The sequence below is a fragment of the Truncatella angustata genome (genome assembly GCF_020726525.1).
Source record: "Truncatella angustata strain MPI-SDFR-AT-0073 chromosome Unknown BKA67scaffold_4, whole genome shotgun sequence".
Classification (NCBI taxonomy): domain Eukaryota; kingdom Fungi; phylum Ascomycota; class Sordariomycetes; order Amphisphaeriales; family Sporocadaceae; genus Truncatella; species Truncatella angustata.
The window spans coordinates 1,995,446-2,009,945 of NW_025763384.1; the positions used below are offsets into that span (position 1 = coordinate 1,995,446).

The following is a 14,500-nucleotide window of genomic DNA, read 5'->3' on the forward strand; positions in this document are numbered from 1 at the left end:
CGTCCATCCGCTTCGAGCTCAAGTTCTAGCTTGTGCTCAGCCAGCCAAGGAACGTCCTTTCCCCACGCTTCCTGTTACATCTCACCCGAATTCCCCTCTTTCGTCTCATCCATCCCATGAGCTTCTCGTAACCTTTCCTGTCACCTTGCATTTCATCGTTATTCCTCTCTGCACTGCTTACTCTGGCACCCCCGAGTCGCAAAATATCGAGCTCCGAGCTCCCTGAAATCGCGAGGGCGAGCGAACCAAGACACGGCATCGAAACATCGCCATTTTAGCCATTGACACACTCGAGACTTGTAAACGAGGCTCATCAAGGTCCATAGGCGCCACATTCACCCTTGTTTGAGGGCTCCACTGCTCATTAAAATTGGAACCTGACCAAGGTGAGTGAGTACTAGACTAGATAGCTTGCACGCCCGCGAAATCTCCTACCGTCATGCAACCTAGAGCGCGCGGACAAAGTCTCCCCACCGCCTATTCACCGCACAAAGAGTACATTACCAGGGCCTCTTCCACCACCTATCAGCCCTCGGTGGCACAAGTCAAGAGCTGACATCCATCACCAAGCCTTACCAACACCACGAAATAGACAGCTTCGCACCACAAGCGCGCGACTCTCCCCCAGTCAGCCCAGAGTCATTCACCATCGCGCAACCCACATCGGCCGACATGGCCAAACCGACGCGTCTTGCGCCCGGCGCGGAGCCGCTCCAGATCTTCCGTGACCCCAACGACTACCTGGAACAATCCGCAATGTGTGTCAGTCGGGCACCGATGCCCTCGGCGAGCAGGCAAATATCGCCGCGCAAGGCATTACAGAGCTCCAATGGAAATGTAAATGGCGTCTTCCAGCGCCCGCATGGTGGATTCAGGAAACAGACCTCGCCCTTTAACGCCGACGGCAGAGCAACCACATCACCCTTGACGCCGTTAAAGGATCATGTCAACAAGATGAAGAACGCCGTCAACCTGCAGCCGCCAATGGGCAGCAACCAGACAACGGACTCGATGCAGAAGAAGCAACCTATCATGTCAAGATTCAAGACGGTATATCAGAAACCTGTAATGGAGGATGGTATGGGTTATGGGAAGGAGAACGCCCATCCGGCACTGCAACCTGCACCACCTGCCTCATTCAGTCTGAACATAGAAAACTATTATCCCAAGCCACAAGCAAAACGGACTCTGCTAGAGGCTGCGCCCATCAAGGAATCGAGACCTTCGAAATTGGGACTGCTGGACGCAACTCCAGAGGAGAGGGAATGTGTGCTGCCTCCTCACGATTCCTTTCCGCCTATACTGGATGATGGTCAGAAGCCTTCACACAGTTATGCGGTGTTGATCGCCATGTCAATCTTAAGGTCTCCACAACGTCGATTAACCTTGTCGCAAATCTATAAATGGATCTCAGATACATACTCGTTCTATAATGCGAGTGAGGCGTCTGGTTGGCAGAACAGTATACGACACAATCTGAGTCTCAACAAGGCTTTCATCAAGCAGGAGCGGCCCAAGGGCGACACCGGCAAAGGTCACTACTGGGCTATTGAGCCAGGCATGGAGATTCAATTCATCAAGGACAAGCCCACCCGCAAGGCCCAAAATGGAGTCGAAAACGTCTCCATTATTAACATGTCGAGTCGCATGGAGCCGATGCCAATGGAGCAGCATTTCTTCCAAGACGGCCTTCCCTCATTCCCAACTCCCATCCTCCCTGCGCAGCCGATGGTGTATTCCCAGCCATTGTTACCTACCAACCCATCCATGCCAGCTGCCCCTGAAGTCTCGTCTGATGCCACCATACCCCTTTCCGATAATATCACTCCCGAAGAGGAAGAAGTCAAGACAGACCCGGATCAAATTGCAGATCGTGCGTACTCGCCCTTCCCTGCCGAGATGCACTCCTCTCCTCCGATGCCACGACGTGTGGATCGTAGCAACACACCACCGCCAGCCTCGCGAGCTCCTGCTTCTTCCGGTGCACGCACCCACAAGCGCAAGTTCGCTTCCATGGACGACAGTGGTTATATCTCATCACTGGAGTCTTCTGCCATGCGCCCCAACCAGCAACGCCTCAGCTCTGAGGCTGACCGCCCACGCATGAAGCGTGGCCGAGCTGAGGAAGAGATTGCTCGACTCAGAGCATCGTCGTACGACAGCCCTACCAAGGCGCGCTCATACAGCCTGGTCCCTTCCTCCTCTCCTCTTCGCCAGCTCAATAGCACGAATAAGATGCCGCCTCCTCTAACACCAGCACTGAAGAAGCGAGCTCCCATGATGAGGCCGCCTCCATCTGTCTCGCCAAACACTAATCTGCGCTTGCATCGGGACGAGATGAAGCGCATGTTGGACTCTCCTCTTCGCAGGGCTAGCAACCTTGGTGAAGTTATGCCCTACAGTCCAAACTTCAACCTCGACAGTACCATGTTCTTCAACGACTTTCCCACTGATGGCACCGACTTTGACATCTTTCAAGATGGTCAACTGGACACTTCGTTCTTCAACTTGGCAGACAACGGCTCACCCATCAAGCGCTCAGCTAAGAGAATGCGCATGGATCGATCTCAGTCAACCAGTGCTCTAGGCGAGATGACTGCATCCGCCCAGAACAGGACTCTTACATCCGCGCCTCTGCTCAAGGTCCCAGAGAGCTTCCCTATTCCCTACGAGACGCCCAGCAAATTTCTCGACGTCATGTCGTCACCGAGCAAATACCTTCAATCTCCCAGTGCCGCAAAAACAGCATCGCTTATCAAAGATGAGAATTGGAACAACACTTTCAACGACTTTTATGTCAATGTCGTTGAAGAAGAGAACGACGAGAACTCGGGCCTAGATCTCCTTGGAGGTTTTGCGAAGATCGGCAACATCAATCTGGCTAGTAATGCATCTCGGAGCTCAAAGCCTCCTATGGGACGGAGCTACACCACTACTTTCTGATCCTCGGCCTCCGAGATATTTGTGCTGTTGCACACCCCAACATTTGACGAGTTATGACTGAACGACCATTGCATACTCTCTTCCTGTCCTTAGCGTCGACTAAAACGTCGCGCATATCGGGGAAACACGGGCGCCCCCCCTATAGACCTACCCAGCCTCATGCCTCACGGCCTTCTTGCCTATTGTTTTGGAGCGATAATGACGATACGTGTCTGAGTACATATAATGTCTGCATAATGAAATATGCCGGCGTTCTTTCCGGGGCTGATTTCGAGCGAACGTTACCTTGATATTTCCTGTTCTCTAATCTTGGAGATCAATCTTCATTGTGTCAGACAGATGGAGAAAGGCGTTTAATAGCATATGTTCGCCTTTGTAGGCAGGGAGTCAAGTTGGCAAGTCAACATTGATATGACATTGGTGTTTCTGCCTGGATAAAGCGTTTTTCGATCATTGTGTAGGAAAGGCTCCGCGCAGCATGACAAAGGAAATGGATTTCTTTTTTGGAGTTGGTTGGACTTTATGTTTTCTGCTTGACAGATTAGGTAGCAAATGACACAACTGAGTTTGGCCTGATATCTGGTCTAGTTTGCTGCTGTGTGTTTCTGGTGATACTCTCCCCGTAGCAATATGCTCAACGCAGGGAGGCCCGCCATTTCTCATTGGTTTGTTCATTGTGGGTGCCGCTTTACCGCCCAGCCTGTCGTGTAAGTCAGCCCGACGTACTCTCGTTGGCCCGTTTGAGAGGCCGGTCCCCGGTTGTTACACTTCACAGCCTCGCTCGAGACTGTCTGTTCTTGCTTCTTCTAAGTAACTCCGCTTGAAGTCTCGAGGTGATCAATATAAATCCGGCTGACAGCTTACTTACTTCTCCGAGAGCCACCCGGCAACCAACGCACCGCATCCTCTCTCCTCCTCCAGCTGCAACAACAAATTCACATTGCCTTCGGCGAAGATCTAAAAGTACCATGAAGTTCGATACCATCCTCTGCGCAGCCGCGATCATCGCAGGCCATGTCCGCGCGGTCGACACCGGCGCCCTCCTGAAGTCCGCGCGCAACGCCGCCGCCGCCGGCTTCCAGATTACCAAGACCGCCGCCGAACAGGCCGAGCTGCCCGAGCACCTCGCGCAGGCCGGACGAGCCACCGCGGAACACGCGGGCCAGGCTGCTAGGTGGGCGGCTCGCAACCCCGGCGCCGCCGCTGCGTACGGGCTGGCCGGCGTCGGGGTCGTCGCTGTCGTCGCCCCGGCCATCATTGCGACGCCGGCGCTGGGCGCTGCTGGGTTCGGGGCGCAGGGCGTCGCTGCTGGTGAGTCGTCGAGTCTACGTCTTTTCTCTCTCTCTCTCTCTCCTTCTCTCTTGCTCGTGCGGGGCGGAGACCAGTCACAGCTGCTGACGATTAGTTACTGCCGCTCCAGGCTCCCTCGCGGCCGGTGTACAGGGCGGCATCGGAAACGTCATCGCAGGCAGCGCCTTCGCCACGCTGCAGAGTGCCGGGGCGGCGGGTGCGGGTGCTGCCATGGTCAACGGGGTGGTGCAGGCCGGAGGTGCTGGCGTTGCGTTGGGGTCGGGAGGGCTGGCCTGGCTCAAGTCGAAGGCGAAGTTGTGAGGAGGAAAGCCTCCCGCGTTTTGCCTCTGCCTTGCATCGGTAACATGATTTTTCGATTCGGGCTTGTGGACAAATGTTCCTTGTCCTTGAACGAAACCGTGTCGGTGCAGAGTCGTGGATGGCAGGGTAGTCATGGGAGGACGTTGCAGCGGCTAGGATTAACCAGGTGCATGGATGGAATATGGCTGATCGGTCCCCTACGTGTCTGTGCATTTTTGATGTTTGCAGTTATTGCTCGATCGATATATTGGTACGCTACTTTGCGCATCGAGTTGCATCGAGGTTGTCCGTTGCCTTTAGACATAGGCATGGAATCTCGGGGTATTATTTTTCATCTTGATATAATTAGCATTTAAAAAGCGGACCGACATCACGGAAGGATGTTGAACGAATTATGGTAAGTACACCAATCAGTACAGACGTGCTTCTTCCATTCCCTCCGCCACAGTTCAACGGGAGCGACCCGAAGGCTGCGGCGCGCCGCTTCATGCTCCTTCAGCTCCAAAGCAACCCGTCGTTTGCCCCTATTCTTCTTCCTCTCCGACACCAAGAGCATCCCTAAGTCCAGCGTTTATCGATATCGTGCTAAAAAAAACCCCCCACTCACGAACTGCTTCCCAGGAGCCGGGAGACGATCGATGATCCCTCTACACCTCACAAAGCCTGTTCTATTTCTGCCTAGACTGGTGCACATTTGCCCCCTGTGAATCTTGATGTTCACGCTTTGGGCTGTCATTTAGGCCACGGGGTTCTGAACTTTTGATGTGCTGGTACATGCAAGTCTTCTTGTAGGAAAGGGAACAGGACTGTTACATAAACGTAGAAGATGCGACTTAAGAATAACTCTGGTGCTCTCGCAACCGTACAGGTTTACTAGCCAGAGACGCAAGCAAGCAAAGCAGCCTTTGACAATCTAAATCTTATACTAAAATTACGCACCCACTTTTTGGTGACGGCCATACTGGCGGAGATGTGTACAGGTATAAAATATGTGGAATCGGACAGTAGTTTCAAGGCTTGATGTTATACAAATAAGTGGTCGCATGAACATCTCCATCATTCTAATTCTCTCGTGTTCCTTTGCGTTAGCCCCCTCCGGTGATCGTATATCGAATGGTCTAATCAAATCATAAACTTCAAAACCGGGACGCCGTCGAGCTGGTCCCTTGTGGTATCTTGCCTCAAATTCTTCGTTTGCAGCCCATCACGATTGCCTCTCCTCGGTATCATCATCAAACCAAGTCTTCTCACCTAGACCGCCACTGCTCCTGATAAATTATTGCCTGCTTTGAGCATGGTTGAGTTCCAGCTACTGCCCTGACTCCTTAGCCTCCCCAGAGACCTTCGACTTGGCAACTGACATGGTCCCCATAACCAGCTCTGCAAATTTGTGTCCTTTCTCCTTGATGCCTTGAATAGGGTCATGGCCATGAATCTTCCTTGCTTCGACTGCGTCTCTGGCGTGTTCTTTCTTCCATGTCCCCTCGTCCTTGTCCTCGACCGAGCTGCTACCCGGACGATGTGTCAAGCCTACATGGCTTAAGGTCTTGACAGCCGCTGAGCTGACCTTGTCGACTCCTGACGACGCGAGGGCAGGGATGCCGCTACCTGCCTCCATAATCATGCAGTCATCGCCAAAGTACTTATCCTTCCTATTCACAAATCTGGTCATATATGTTTTGCGGCGATGTCCGCCATGCTGCTTTTCTGAGCGAATGCGCTCCATCTCTGCTTCAAAAGCACGGTCATATATATCGAAATCGATACCTGTGGGGGAGTCGGATACAAACTCCGCAGGTGTCTCTGCCGTGGCGAAGTCGTCACTCCCTCCCAAACCAATGCCCAAGAAAGCTGTAGCCGAACCAGTAGCGTCTTGAGCAGGGCCCTTCTCGCCCGGAAATGGTTCCTTTGAAGCATGGAAAGCCTTCCTCGCCTCCACCAGATCTGCGGCCTCCTCGGCAACGGACTTTTGCCTTGGCCTGTTGTTCTCTGGCTGAGGCTTCTCTGCAGTTGGTGTAGTCTCTTGAGATGTTTCGGGAATATCGACTGGTACTTGTAATGTCTTCGGCGTGCCGGGCGTTTTCAGTCCGGGGGTGCTTGGCCGACTCTTGTTTATGAGACCCTTAAACTTGTTGATAGCCATCATCTAGACCACAAATTAGCTCCGACACTTGTTACGTCCCATGCTCAAGTACTCACAACTGTCATCATGTTAGACATTTTCCGTGTCAAAGCATGGTTGAGTTCGAGTTCGTTAGGCGGCTCTACAAGTTCGGTAATGTTCTCCGATTCGGAAAGCAGAGGATCTTCTCCGTCTCTGGTGACCCATGGATGGTTCTGTTTGAGTTAGCCGTGTCGACGGGTCAACACAACAAGGCACTCACTCTGACGCCGCTCATGCATATCCGCTGTTCCGGATCTTTGGTCAACATGCGCTTCAAAAGATCGACGAAGTCGGCATCCTCGTCGGGTGGCAATGTAAGCTCTTGGGTGCGTATCGACTCGTACATCTCTAGGACATTGTGTTGATGGAAAGGAAGTTTGCCGTATTTGAGACAATAGAGCGAGACACCCATTGACCAGATATCTGCAGCCTTCCCCGAGATATCGCCATGCTTAGCCATGCACAATTCAGGAGGTAAGAAGGCTGGAGAGCCTGCTGATTTGGCTGTCCTCATATCGGCTGACTTCTCGAACATTTCGGACACACCGAAATCGACAATCTTGAGGCAGTCGTCTTCTGTCAACAGCAAATTGTCCGGCTTGATATCGCGATGAATGATTCCTTGAGCATGTACTTGCACAATGGTCAGTGAGAAGTTGATAGCACAATCGACGAGACATGAACTCACGGTACTCTATACCGAGAATGAGATCACGGAACCAGTACCGACATTGCTCTTTGGTGTACGGTTCTGCGTCGTCATCTAGCCCGATTTTCATAATCACACCCTTCTTACACATCTCGAGCACTATCCATAGAGAGTCTTCTTCAGGATCGTCCAACACCTCGATCAACGATACCAGGTTGGGATGGTTGAGTTTCTTCATAATGGCAATCTCTTCGCGAATGAGAAACAATGAATCTTTTGCCTCAGCGGCATCTTGGTTACTCATCTCCGTGCTGTGAGGAGAAAACGGCGAGCGCATCCCTCGACCAGGTCTCAACCCTCCAGGTCGTTTCAGCATATTCGACTGTGCGCGCCTCCGCAGTCTGGACTTGGAGAACTCCTTTATGGCCTGAATGACATTGTCAGTGTGTATCCGTAGGAATTTCTGGTGTTAGTCTCTCTCACATATTCGTTGCCATACTGGTCGGTCGCTAGGTGCACGGCTCCATAAGAGCCCCTGCCAATCTCTTCCTTGATAACATATTGGTTTATCCTGAGTTTGGTGCCTTCAGTATCATCATTGGTATACTCGGACCTGGCATTGAGAGTTTCCTGCCGGGCATGTCAGTGTTCTAGTCTCTTGGCGGCGCGTCCCCGCGACGGGTGGGGGATTTATATAGCTTGGAGGGGTGAGCTACCCACCTTGATCTCGCGATGTTGACTCGGAGTTCTCTTGTGCTGTCGCATAGGACTATGGTATTGCTGGACGGCGGGCGCTGATCTGACTTCCTTAGCAAAAGACTTGCCCTGATCCTGGACCTTATTCGCATTGTCCATAACTCCTACAGTATTTCTTCGTATCTTTGTGACTCTCTGGCTCCGCTACTCCAACTTGCTTCTCTTGTGTGTGGCGGGGTTATGAAAGAGGTAGAGGCGCTGTCTTACATGTGTGAGACGACGGAGGGGCGGCGCTCTCCCGCCGCAGCGTCCTCGTGGATTGCTATGCGCGGCGATAGGACGCTGCTCGCACTAACATGACCTTTAGGGGCTCCAAGGAGGGCCTCTTCTCCCAGCAGGAGCGCTGGAGGAGCGGTCGCTGTTAAACGTTCCGTCATGTTTGCGTTATGTATGAGTAATGCATGTACAGTCTCGCAGCAACTAAGGTGCTAGTACTAGCACGCGAGATGCGCTGTGCCGATCTGTAGGGCACCGATTGGAATAAATGTGGTGTTGGGTTCGCTGGAAAGAGACAACCATGGGAACTTTATGTATAAAAAAGAAGCCGCAGTTGAGAGGACTAGAAGGAGTTAGTCTCAGCCTCGAGGCACTGGCCTGTTCACAGAGAGAGAGAGAGACAGAGAGAGAGAGGGAGAGGGAGAAACGAAGAAGAAAAAAGGGCAAGCGCAGATCAGGCAATAGCTTCAGATTTTGAGAAAAATGTACTACTGTATGTACCGGAGTAGAAATCCACACGAGCTACGTTAATATTAATGTACGGCCCCCATCCTCCCCAAAGGCCAACGGCCAACAGCCCAAGGCCCATTATCCCATGCCGGACTGCCGTTCGACGTGCTTGGTGGGCACTTTCTCTAGGTCTGGCAGCTTCTTCAGCCCAACGAAATAGCTAATTCCGCATTCGAGCGAATGACGCCGCAGAGGCTGGACCAACTGCGTACTTACCCCTGCTGCAGCTTGTCGACCCCGGGCTTTGTAGACTTTCGAGATGAACTGCCAGTGGACAGTTGAGCGAACCACAAGGCTAGGAAAGGCTTGGTTGCTTTACTAATTACTGTACCTACGTGCCAAAGTATGCCCTACAATACTAACCTTGGAACCCACTGAGGCATGCCCGCTCTCAACCCCGCCAACCCACCGGTACGGGATCCGTACTATGCAAGTTACTTGAAGGGGTACCTGGAAGAGTACCTTGTAGGGTACCTTGACAGCGGGCGGACTTGATTAGCAGACCCCTTAAAAATCCCAGCGCTCCCATTAGCGGGAACGCGGCTCAAGATGCGCAGATGTAATAATGGATATGGAGGAAGCGCGTCTCGGATTGCCATCCAATCCAATTCCCTGGGGTGGAACGGTGCACAACGTCCATCAGACAACCCGCAATCCGTCTACCACACCCCCCCAGCGACCTCGAGGGGATTTGGACGACCACGCCCTGCGATATTTACCAGAGACAGATGCAAACGAGGACAGCGCCCTGAAGACCAGCGCACATCTCTCCCGGCGCGTTCATTGGACTGCTGAGGTTCGGCGAGGAAGCAAGCTACATATTCAGAAGAGCGGTGCCGGCATGTGATAGCCAGCACCCCCCCTCAATAACCAACCTTGAACCATGCCGGTCCAGGTCTACTCATTCTACATCTTCGACAGACACAGTACGTTCGTTTCCTCTTGGGGAGGGACTCCTCCCCGCCACCCCTTTTGTCGCAGGCGCCGGGTCTCCATCTTGATCTGCACCTTGTACTGACCACCTGTGTCCGCAGCCGAGTGCATATACACCAAGCTCTGGCTCGCGCCGTCTGGATCCTCCTCGGACCTAGTCCCGCCGCCGCCGTCGTCGTCGTCGGCGGCGGGCACGGCTCCGGCCCCGACTGCGCAGCAAAAGTCGCAAAAGCTGACGCAGACGCAGAGGCGAGCCAACGACGACGCCAAGCTGATCTTCGGCACCGTCTTCAGCCTGCGGAACATGGCGCGCAAGCTGGGCGGGGACGACGACGCCTTCATCTCGTACCGGACGGGCCAGTACAAGCTGCACTACTACGAGACGCCCTCGAACCTGCGCTTCGCCATGCTGACGGAGCCCGGCGCGCCCGGGATGCGCAACGTGCTGCACCAGATCTACATCAACCTCTGGGTCGAGTACGTGGTCAAGAACCCGCTGTCGCCCGTGGAGCACAAGGGCGGCGAGGGGGTCAGGAACGAGATGTTTGAGATGGGGCTCGACAAGTTTGTCAGGGGCTTGATGTGAAGAAGAAGAAAGTAACCAAGAAATAGCAATCCACAGACGAACCAAATGCTTTCTCATGGAATACCGAGCGTACCGTGGTGACTAAACATACCATGAGATGCACAAATGAATGTGGCTCAAGACCGCGCGTATACGTGACTCGGGATGTCTGAGCAAGGGTCTCCAGCATGAGAAGATATGGCTGCCCAGAAAGGCTCACGGCATAGATGAGAGCGAAAGGAAACACGATCAGATGTCATGCTGATAATATGCTTCATTGAGATGCTAGTGTTAACACGCTGTCTTCTACGGCCACGGGCAGTATTATTCGGACAAACCATGGTGCAAAGCAAAACAAAAACTTGGACCAAAACCAAAGATACGCCTTTTCCCTATATGCCGTTTCCCCACCAAGTGACTGCGACCATCCCTTGAGAGATGAAACCCCAATGCTCGTCATTAATGGTATTGCCCGCAAAAAAACAAGCCTAATTCGTTAGATGCGTTTTATGATTGTTGAGACGCCTTGTCCCAAACACTCTCGAAGGTGGACTGCGTTGGCACGTCGCGGTCAACCATTACCACGCTCTCGGAAACCTGGGTCAGGGGGATACTTCCAACCGGGACGTTGGATTCTGGCTTGACAAGGTTTGCAAAGCCCTCGTCAGGGTGAATTTCGTTCTCCCAGTTACTCGAGTACACCACGGCGGCAAAAGCCTCCAGATCTCTCACGCCCTCCATCTCCTGCAGGTATTCGTTGGGCATCCCATTGCCAATCACGTGCGCCTGCCTGGTGAGTACGGACAAGATCTTCGGTAGCAGGACGACCTTGGACATTTGCTCCTCCTCCAGCTCCGGGATGCTGGCGCTAGTCGGCTGTTGTTCGAACGCACCCTGCAGAAGCTTTCCGTTCAGCAAGACGGAGAAGCCAGCATCGAGAAGCCGTGTCAACACATGGCTGAAGGCGGGTGACTCGATCAGGTCGGAAGTCTCGTCGAGCATGCGACGCAAGGGGTTCGGGGTGGGCGCAGGCGTTGTTGACGCCCCCGTTGCCGTCTCTGCGGCAGCACTGTCGCCCAGCACTCCAGACTCTCTCAAAACAAAGGTTTCTTGGTCATGCGGCGGAAGTAACAAGGAAAGCCACTTTGAGCCCTCAGTCGGGCCCTCGACCTTCCTGCGCACCTCAAGAGACAGCTGTGAGAATGTGTCAAAACTCAGGAGGTCTGGGGGCTAAGGTGTCCAAAGACATCTCGAACTGCCTCCTCTACCCGGTTCATGATATCGACCCAGCCCCTGTTTAGTAACCACCAGCTGAAGGTCAGGTATTTCCTGTTGGTGTCAAAATCGTTTCCGTACGATTGCTCTGCGTTGTCGTCATCGTTGTTCTCCAGGCTGATTGTCGACTGTCCTGTCCCAGTCGCGAGCGAGATGACGCTGGAGAGGTAGCTACGACGACCGAGGAGGTTGAGTTGGATTCGCGTGAGCAGCGTGAGAAGAGCAAGCGTGTATATAAGAGTAAAGGCGCGCGTTATTGCTAAACATGGCTTAGCAGGTTGTCATAAATGCCGTAGGGGGGGGGGGGGGGGGGGGGGGGGGGGGGGGGGGGGGGGGGGGGGGGGAGTGGGGGGGGGGGGGGGGGGGGGGGGGGGGGTGTATCTGGATGTCTGGCTTACAGCTAATAGTCAGGTCGTCCCACAGCTGCCTCTTAGTTCTTCTGGACCTCTGCGCACTGGGTGTGGGTTGTCCGCCATCTTGTGGGCCATCGCCTACGGCGGACGGTGATGGCAGTGCGGCCTGGCTCGCATGGACACCGCTCTCGCTCTGGAGGCTCACCGTACTCCTGCCCTCCTCTTCGGTCAACGTGGTGTCTGCAATACTCGGCGGCGTCGCCGAAGAGTCTACACTCCTTGCGTTCTTCACGCCCTTCATTTGTTGTATCTCCAAGGTGATCTTTTCCGTGTTCATGGTCTCGAGCAGGTTCGTGGTGGCTGTTGGTAACAATGCCAGCACGGTAAAGGTGCAGTCCTCTTGGTTCTGTTCGAAGCGGCGGCGGAGACTGATGATTTGCATGTAAGCCGAGGACGGTGAGGGAAACACTCAGGGAGTAGCAGAAAGAACGTACTTCTCCTTTGCGATTCGATCGCTACTCATGCGCTCGCGCGCATCGTTGATCTTGGCCAAGACATACTGCGTCGCCATATAGCCGGCGCCTATGACGCCGACTCCTATGGCGATGGGGATCCGATTGCGCTGGAACCATCTCCGGGTGGCGGACAACATATTTGCAGGCGGTTCTGTTAGACGAATAGATCGCCTTTCACCCCTTGCACACGTGCAGTTTTAGAAAAACAAATGTAGCGAGTTGTGGTTATTGGGTTGGAGGAAGGTTGCGCGCGTCTGGGATATAGCCGTGGAGCTTCAGTAAGTACACAATAGTATTTGGCCCCCAGCCCTTTTCAGATAGCTTCATACCAAACCGATTGGGTACTTGCAGCGGCTCAAGTTAACACCCAACTGAACGTCCGAGGAGTCCATAGAACGCAACGGGGGGCCGGCCTATCGCGTACCTCGGTACCTTCTGATTCGCGGCACGCGGTTGGTCAACTTACTCGCACTCTCCATCCCAACTGCAAACTGTGGCTTGGTCTGCTGTAACTACATACTACGGAGCAAGTTATCGGGTGTCGGGTGTTACGCAGTGTATGTCACGCCACAGCTCTTATCTTATCAAAGAACAACCCCACGAAGAAGCCCCCCCGTCCCAGGTGGGGCTGGTCACGTCCACATTGACGTTGACGCAACGCCAATCCTTGGTCCGGTTTCTCTGATGACTGCTGGAGGCTTTCTCCCGCAGGGGTTTAAGCAGGGTAGACACCAGCACCAGCAAGTGCAAATGCAAAAGCCCGCTTCGCTGCTGCCCCTCCAAAAACTGCTCAGGTGCAACGGGGGGATCAACGGGTTGCTCTCCTTACACAAACAGCCCTCCCGCGAAACAAAGGTCGCAAGGCTCACCAACGGAAAAGACAAATGGTTTCACAGAATAACTTCGGCGTCATGGAGCAACAGAACCCACACGAGTTCATACTGGACGTCTTCGCCGACCCGGCGTCCGTCCACGACGTTGTCAGAGGTACGTCCCGTTGCCCATTCCCTTGATTTACCTCGTCTGCGATGCAGCTCCCGGGGGTCGCCCCGCCGCATCCCCTTCGTGCATCCCATCGAAAGAACTGCCCGCGCAACAACCACGACGGGCGAGAGAGGCAACGCATCGCCGCTTGTTGTTCGCGCGTTGCTTGCACTGCCAAGAATCATGTGTGCTGACAAGGCAAAATGCCTGAACAGCCATACTGCACACCATCTTTTTCCACCGCTTCTTCCCCTCCATCACCCCGCACTCGCGCGAAGTCCTCGACATCACCCTGCCCTTTGTCCAAGACCAGGAGCTCGATACCATGATCGAGAAGCGCACCGCCGAGCTGGAGCGCGAGCTCAGCGCCGAGAGGACGCACGCCCCGCACTCGGCCGCCGCCGGCGGCAGGGGCAACATATCCATACAGTTCTTTGAGAAGAAGCGCAGGAAGACCTGGTACATGCGCGCCGCGTATGGAGGCGGCGATGAGGAGATCTGCTGGGAGGCTTGGACCGTCAAGGTCACGGTTGCGGAGCCAAGGACAGAGAGCGGTCAGTCGATCCACCAGAGAGAACATCCCAAGTCGTGGCCCACGTCCCAGAGATACTAATTGCATCCCCCAACCAGAAAGGGCAAAGGTCAGAAAAGCCATGGAACAGACACTGCTTACCACCGTCATGAAAATCATCACATCTGTCAACCAGAACAAAGACCATATCCCGCCCATCACCACGAGCGAGTCGAACCCCTTCCCATACCAGATCAGTGTCAATCAAAAGGATGCCGGCTGGGCCAAACGAATAGGCATTTACTAACCACGATGCCGGCTGTCTCTGAGCGCCCAGATCCTGGGCTTGGCTTCGGACGTACCACTGTAGCACATGTATTTCTGGATGGACAAATGGTTTGGAGTTACGGAGTTTAGGTCGCGGACTCCTCGATTGAGATGAACGTCTCGCGCATTTTGAGTATTCGTTATAGAACAGGTCACAGGCCCTAATTGATACCCCTTTCTGGCACAAG

The 14,500-nt window shown here is 53.9% G+C and overlaps 6 protein-coding genes across 6 annotated transcripts; 4 read left to right on the forward strand and 2 right to left on the reverse strand.

The window, feature by feature from the left end:
- Positions 1–428: 428 nt before the first annotated feature.
- On the forward strand, positions 429–3,279 carry BKA67DRAFT_275025 (uncharacterized protein). Its single transcript, XM_046095913.1, has 2 exons — positions 429–495; positions 571–3,279. Exon 2 carries the CDS (start codon positions 673–675, stop codon positions 2,941–2,943), a length of 2,271 nt encoding a protein of 756 aa, XP_045958587.1. The 5' UTR covers positions 429–495; positions 571–672; the 3' UTR covers positions 2,944–3,279.
- BKA67DRAFT_274924 (uncharacterized protein) lies at positions 3,280–4,806 on the forward strand. The gene is made up of 3 exons (XM_046095912.1): positions 3,280–3,650; positions 3,770–4,254; positions 4,364–4,806. Exons 1-3 carry the CDS (start codon positions 3,574–3,576, stop codon positions 4,552–4,554), a joined length of 753 nt encoding a protein of 250 aa, XP_045958588.1. The 5' UTR covers positions 3,280–3,573; the 3' UTR covers positions 4,555–4,806.
- Positions 4,807–5,863: 1,057 nt separating this feature from the next.
- BKA67DRAFT_516912 (kinase-like domain-containing protein) lies at positions 5,864–8,222 on the reverse strand (the record flags this gene model as incomplete). The annotated part of the gene is made up of 6 exons (XM_046097858.1): positions 5,864–6,700; positions 6,754–6,891; positions 6,939–7,351; positions 7,407–7,794; positions 7,851–7,997; positions 8,088–8,222. 6 exons carry the CDS (start codon positions 8,220–8,222, stop codon positions 5,864–5,866), a joined length of 2,058 nt encoding a protein of 685 aa, XP_045958589.1.
- A 1,510-nt stretch (positions 8,223–9,732) lies between these two features.
- BKA67DRAFT_516900 (Longin-like domain-containing protein) lies at positions 9,733–10,368 on the forward strand (the record flags this gene model as incomplete). Its single annotated transcript, XM_046097856.1, has 2 exons — positions 9,733–9,775; positions 9,884–10,368. 2 exons carry the CDS (start codon positions 9,733–9,735, stop codon positions 10,366–10,368), a joined length of 528 nt encoding a protein of 175 aa, XP_045958590.1.
- A 486-nt stretch (positions 10,369–10,854) lies between these two features.
- Positions 10,855–12,892, reverse strand: BKA67DRAFT_691355 (putative peroxisomal membrane protein Pex3; the record flags this gene model as incomplete). Its single annotated transcript, XM_046109169.1, has 4 exons — positions 12,470–12,892; positions 12,021–12,403; positions 11,604–11,881; positions 10,855–11,541 (listed from the first exon to the last, which is right to left on the reverse strand). The coding sequence occupies exons 1-4, from the start codon at positions 12,625–12,627 to the stop codon at positions 10,855–10,857; spliced, it is 1,506 nt and encodes a 501-aa protein (XP_045958591.1). The 5' UTR covers positions 12,628–12,892.
- Positions 12,893–13,401: 509 nt separating this feature from the next.
- On the forward strand, positions 13,402–14,292 carry BKA67DRAFT_535650 (DUF1649 domain protein; the record flags this gene model as incomplete). The annotated part of the gene is made up of 3 exons (XM_046100049.1): positions 13,402–13,477; positions 13,690–14,028; positions 14,105–14,292. The coding sequence occupies 3 exons, from the start codon at positions 13,402–13,404 to the stop codon at positions 14,290–14,292; spliced, it is 603 nt and encodes a 200-aa protein (XP_045958592.1).
- Positions 14,293–14,500: the final 208 nt, after the last annotated feature.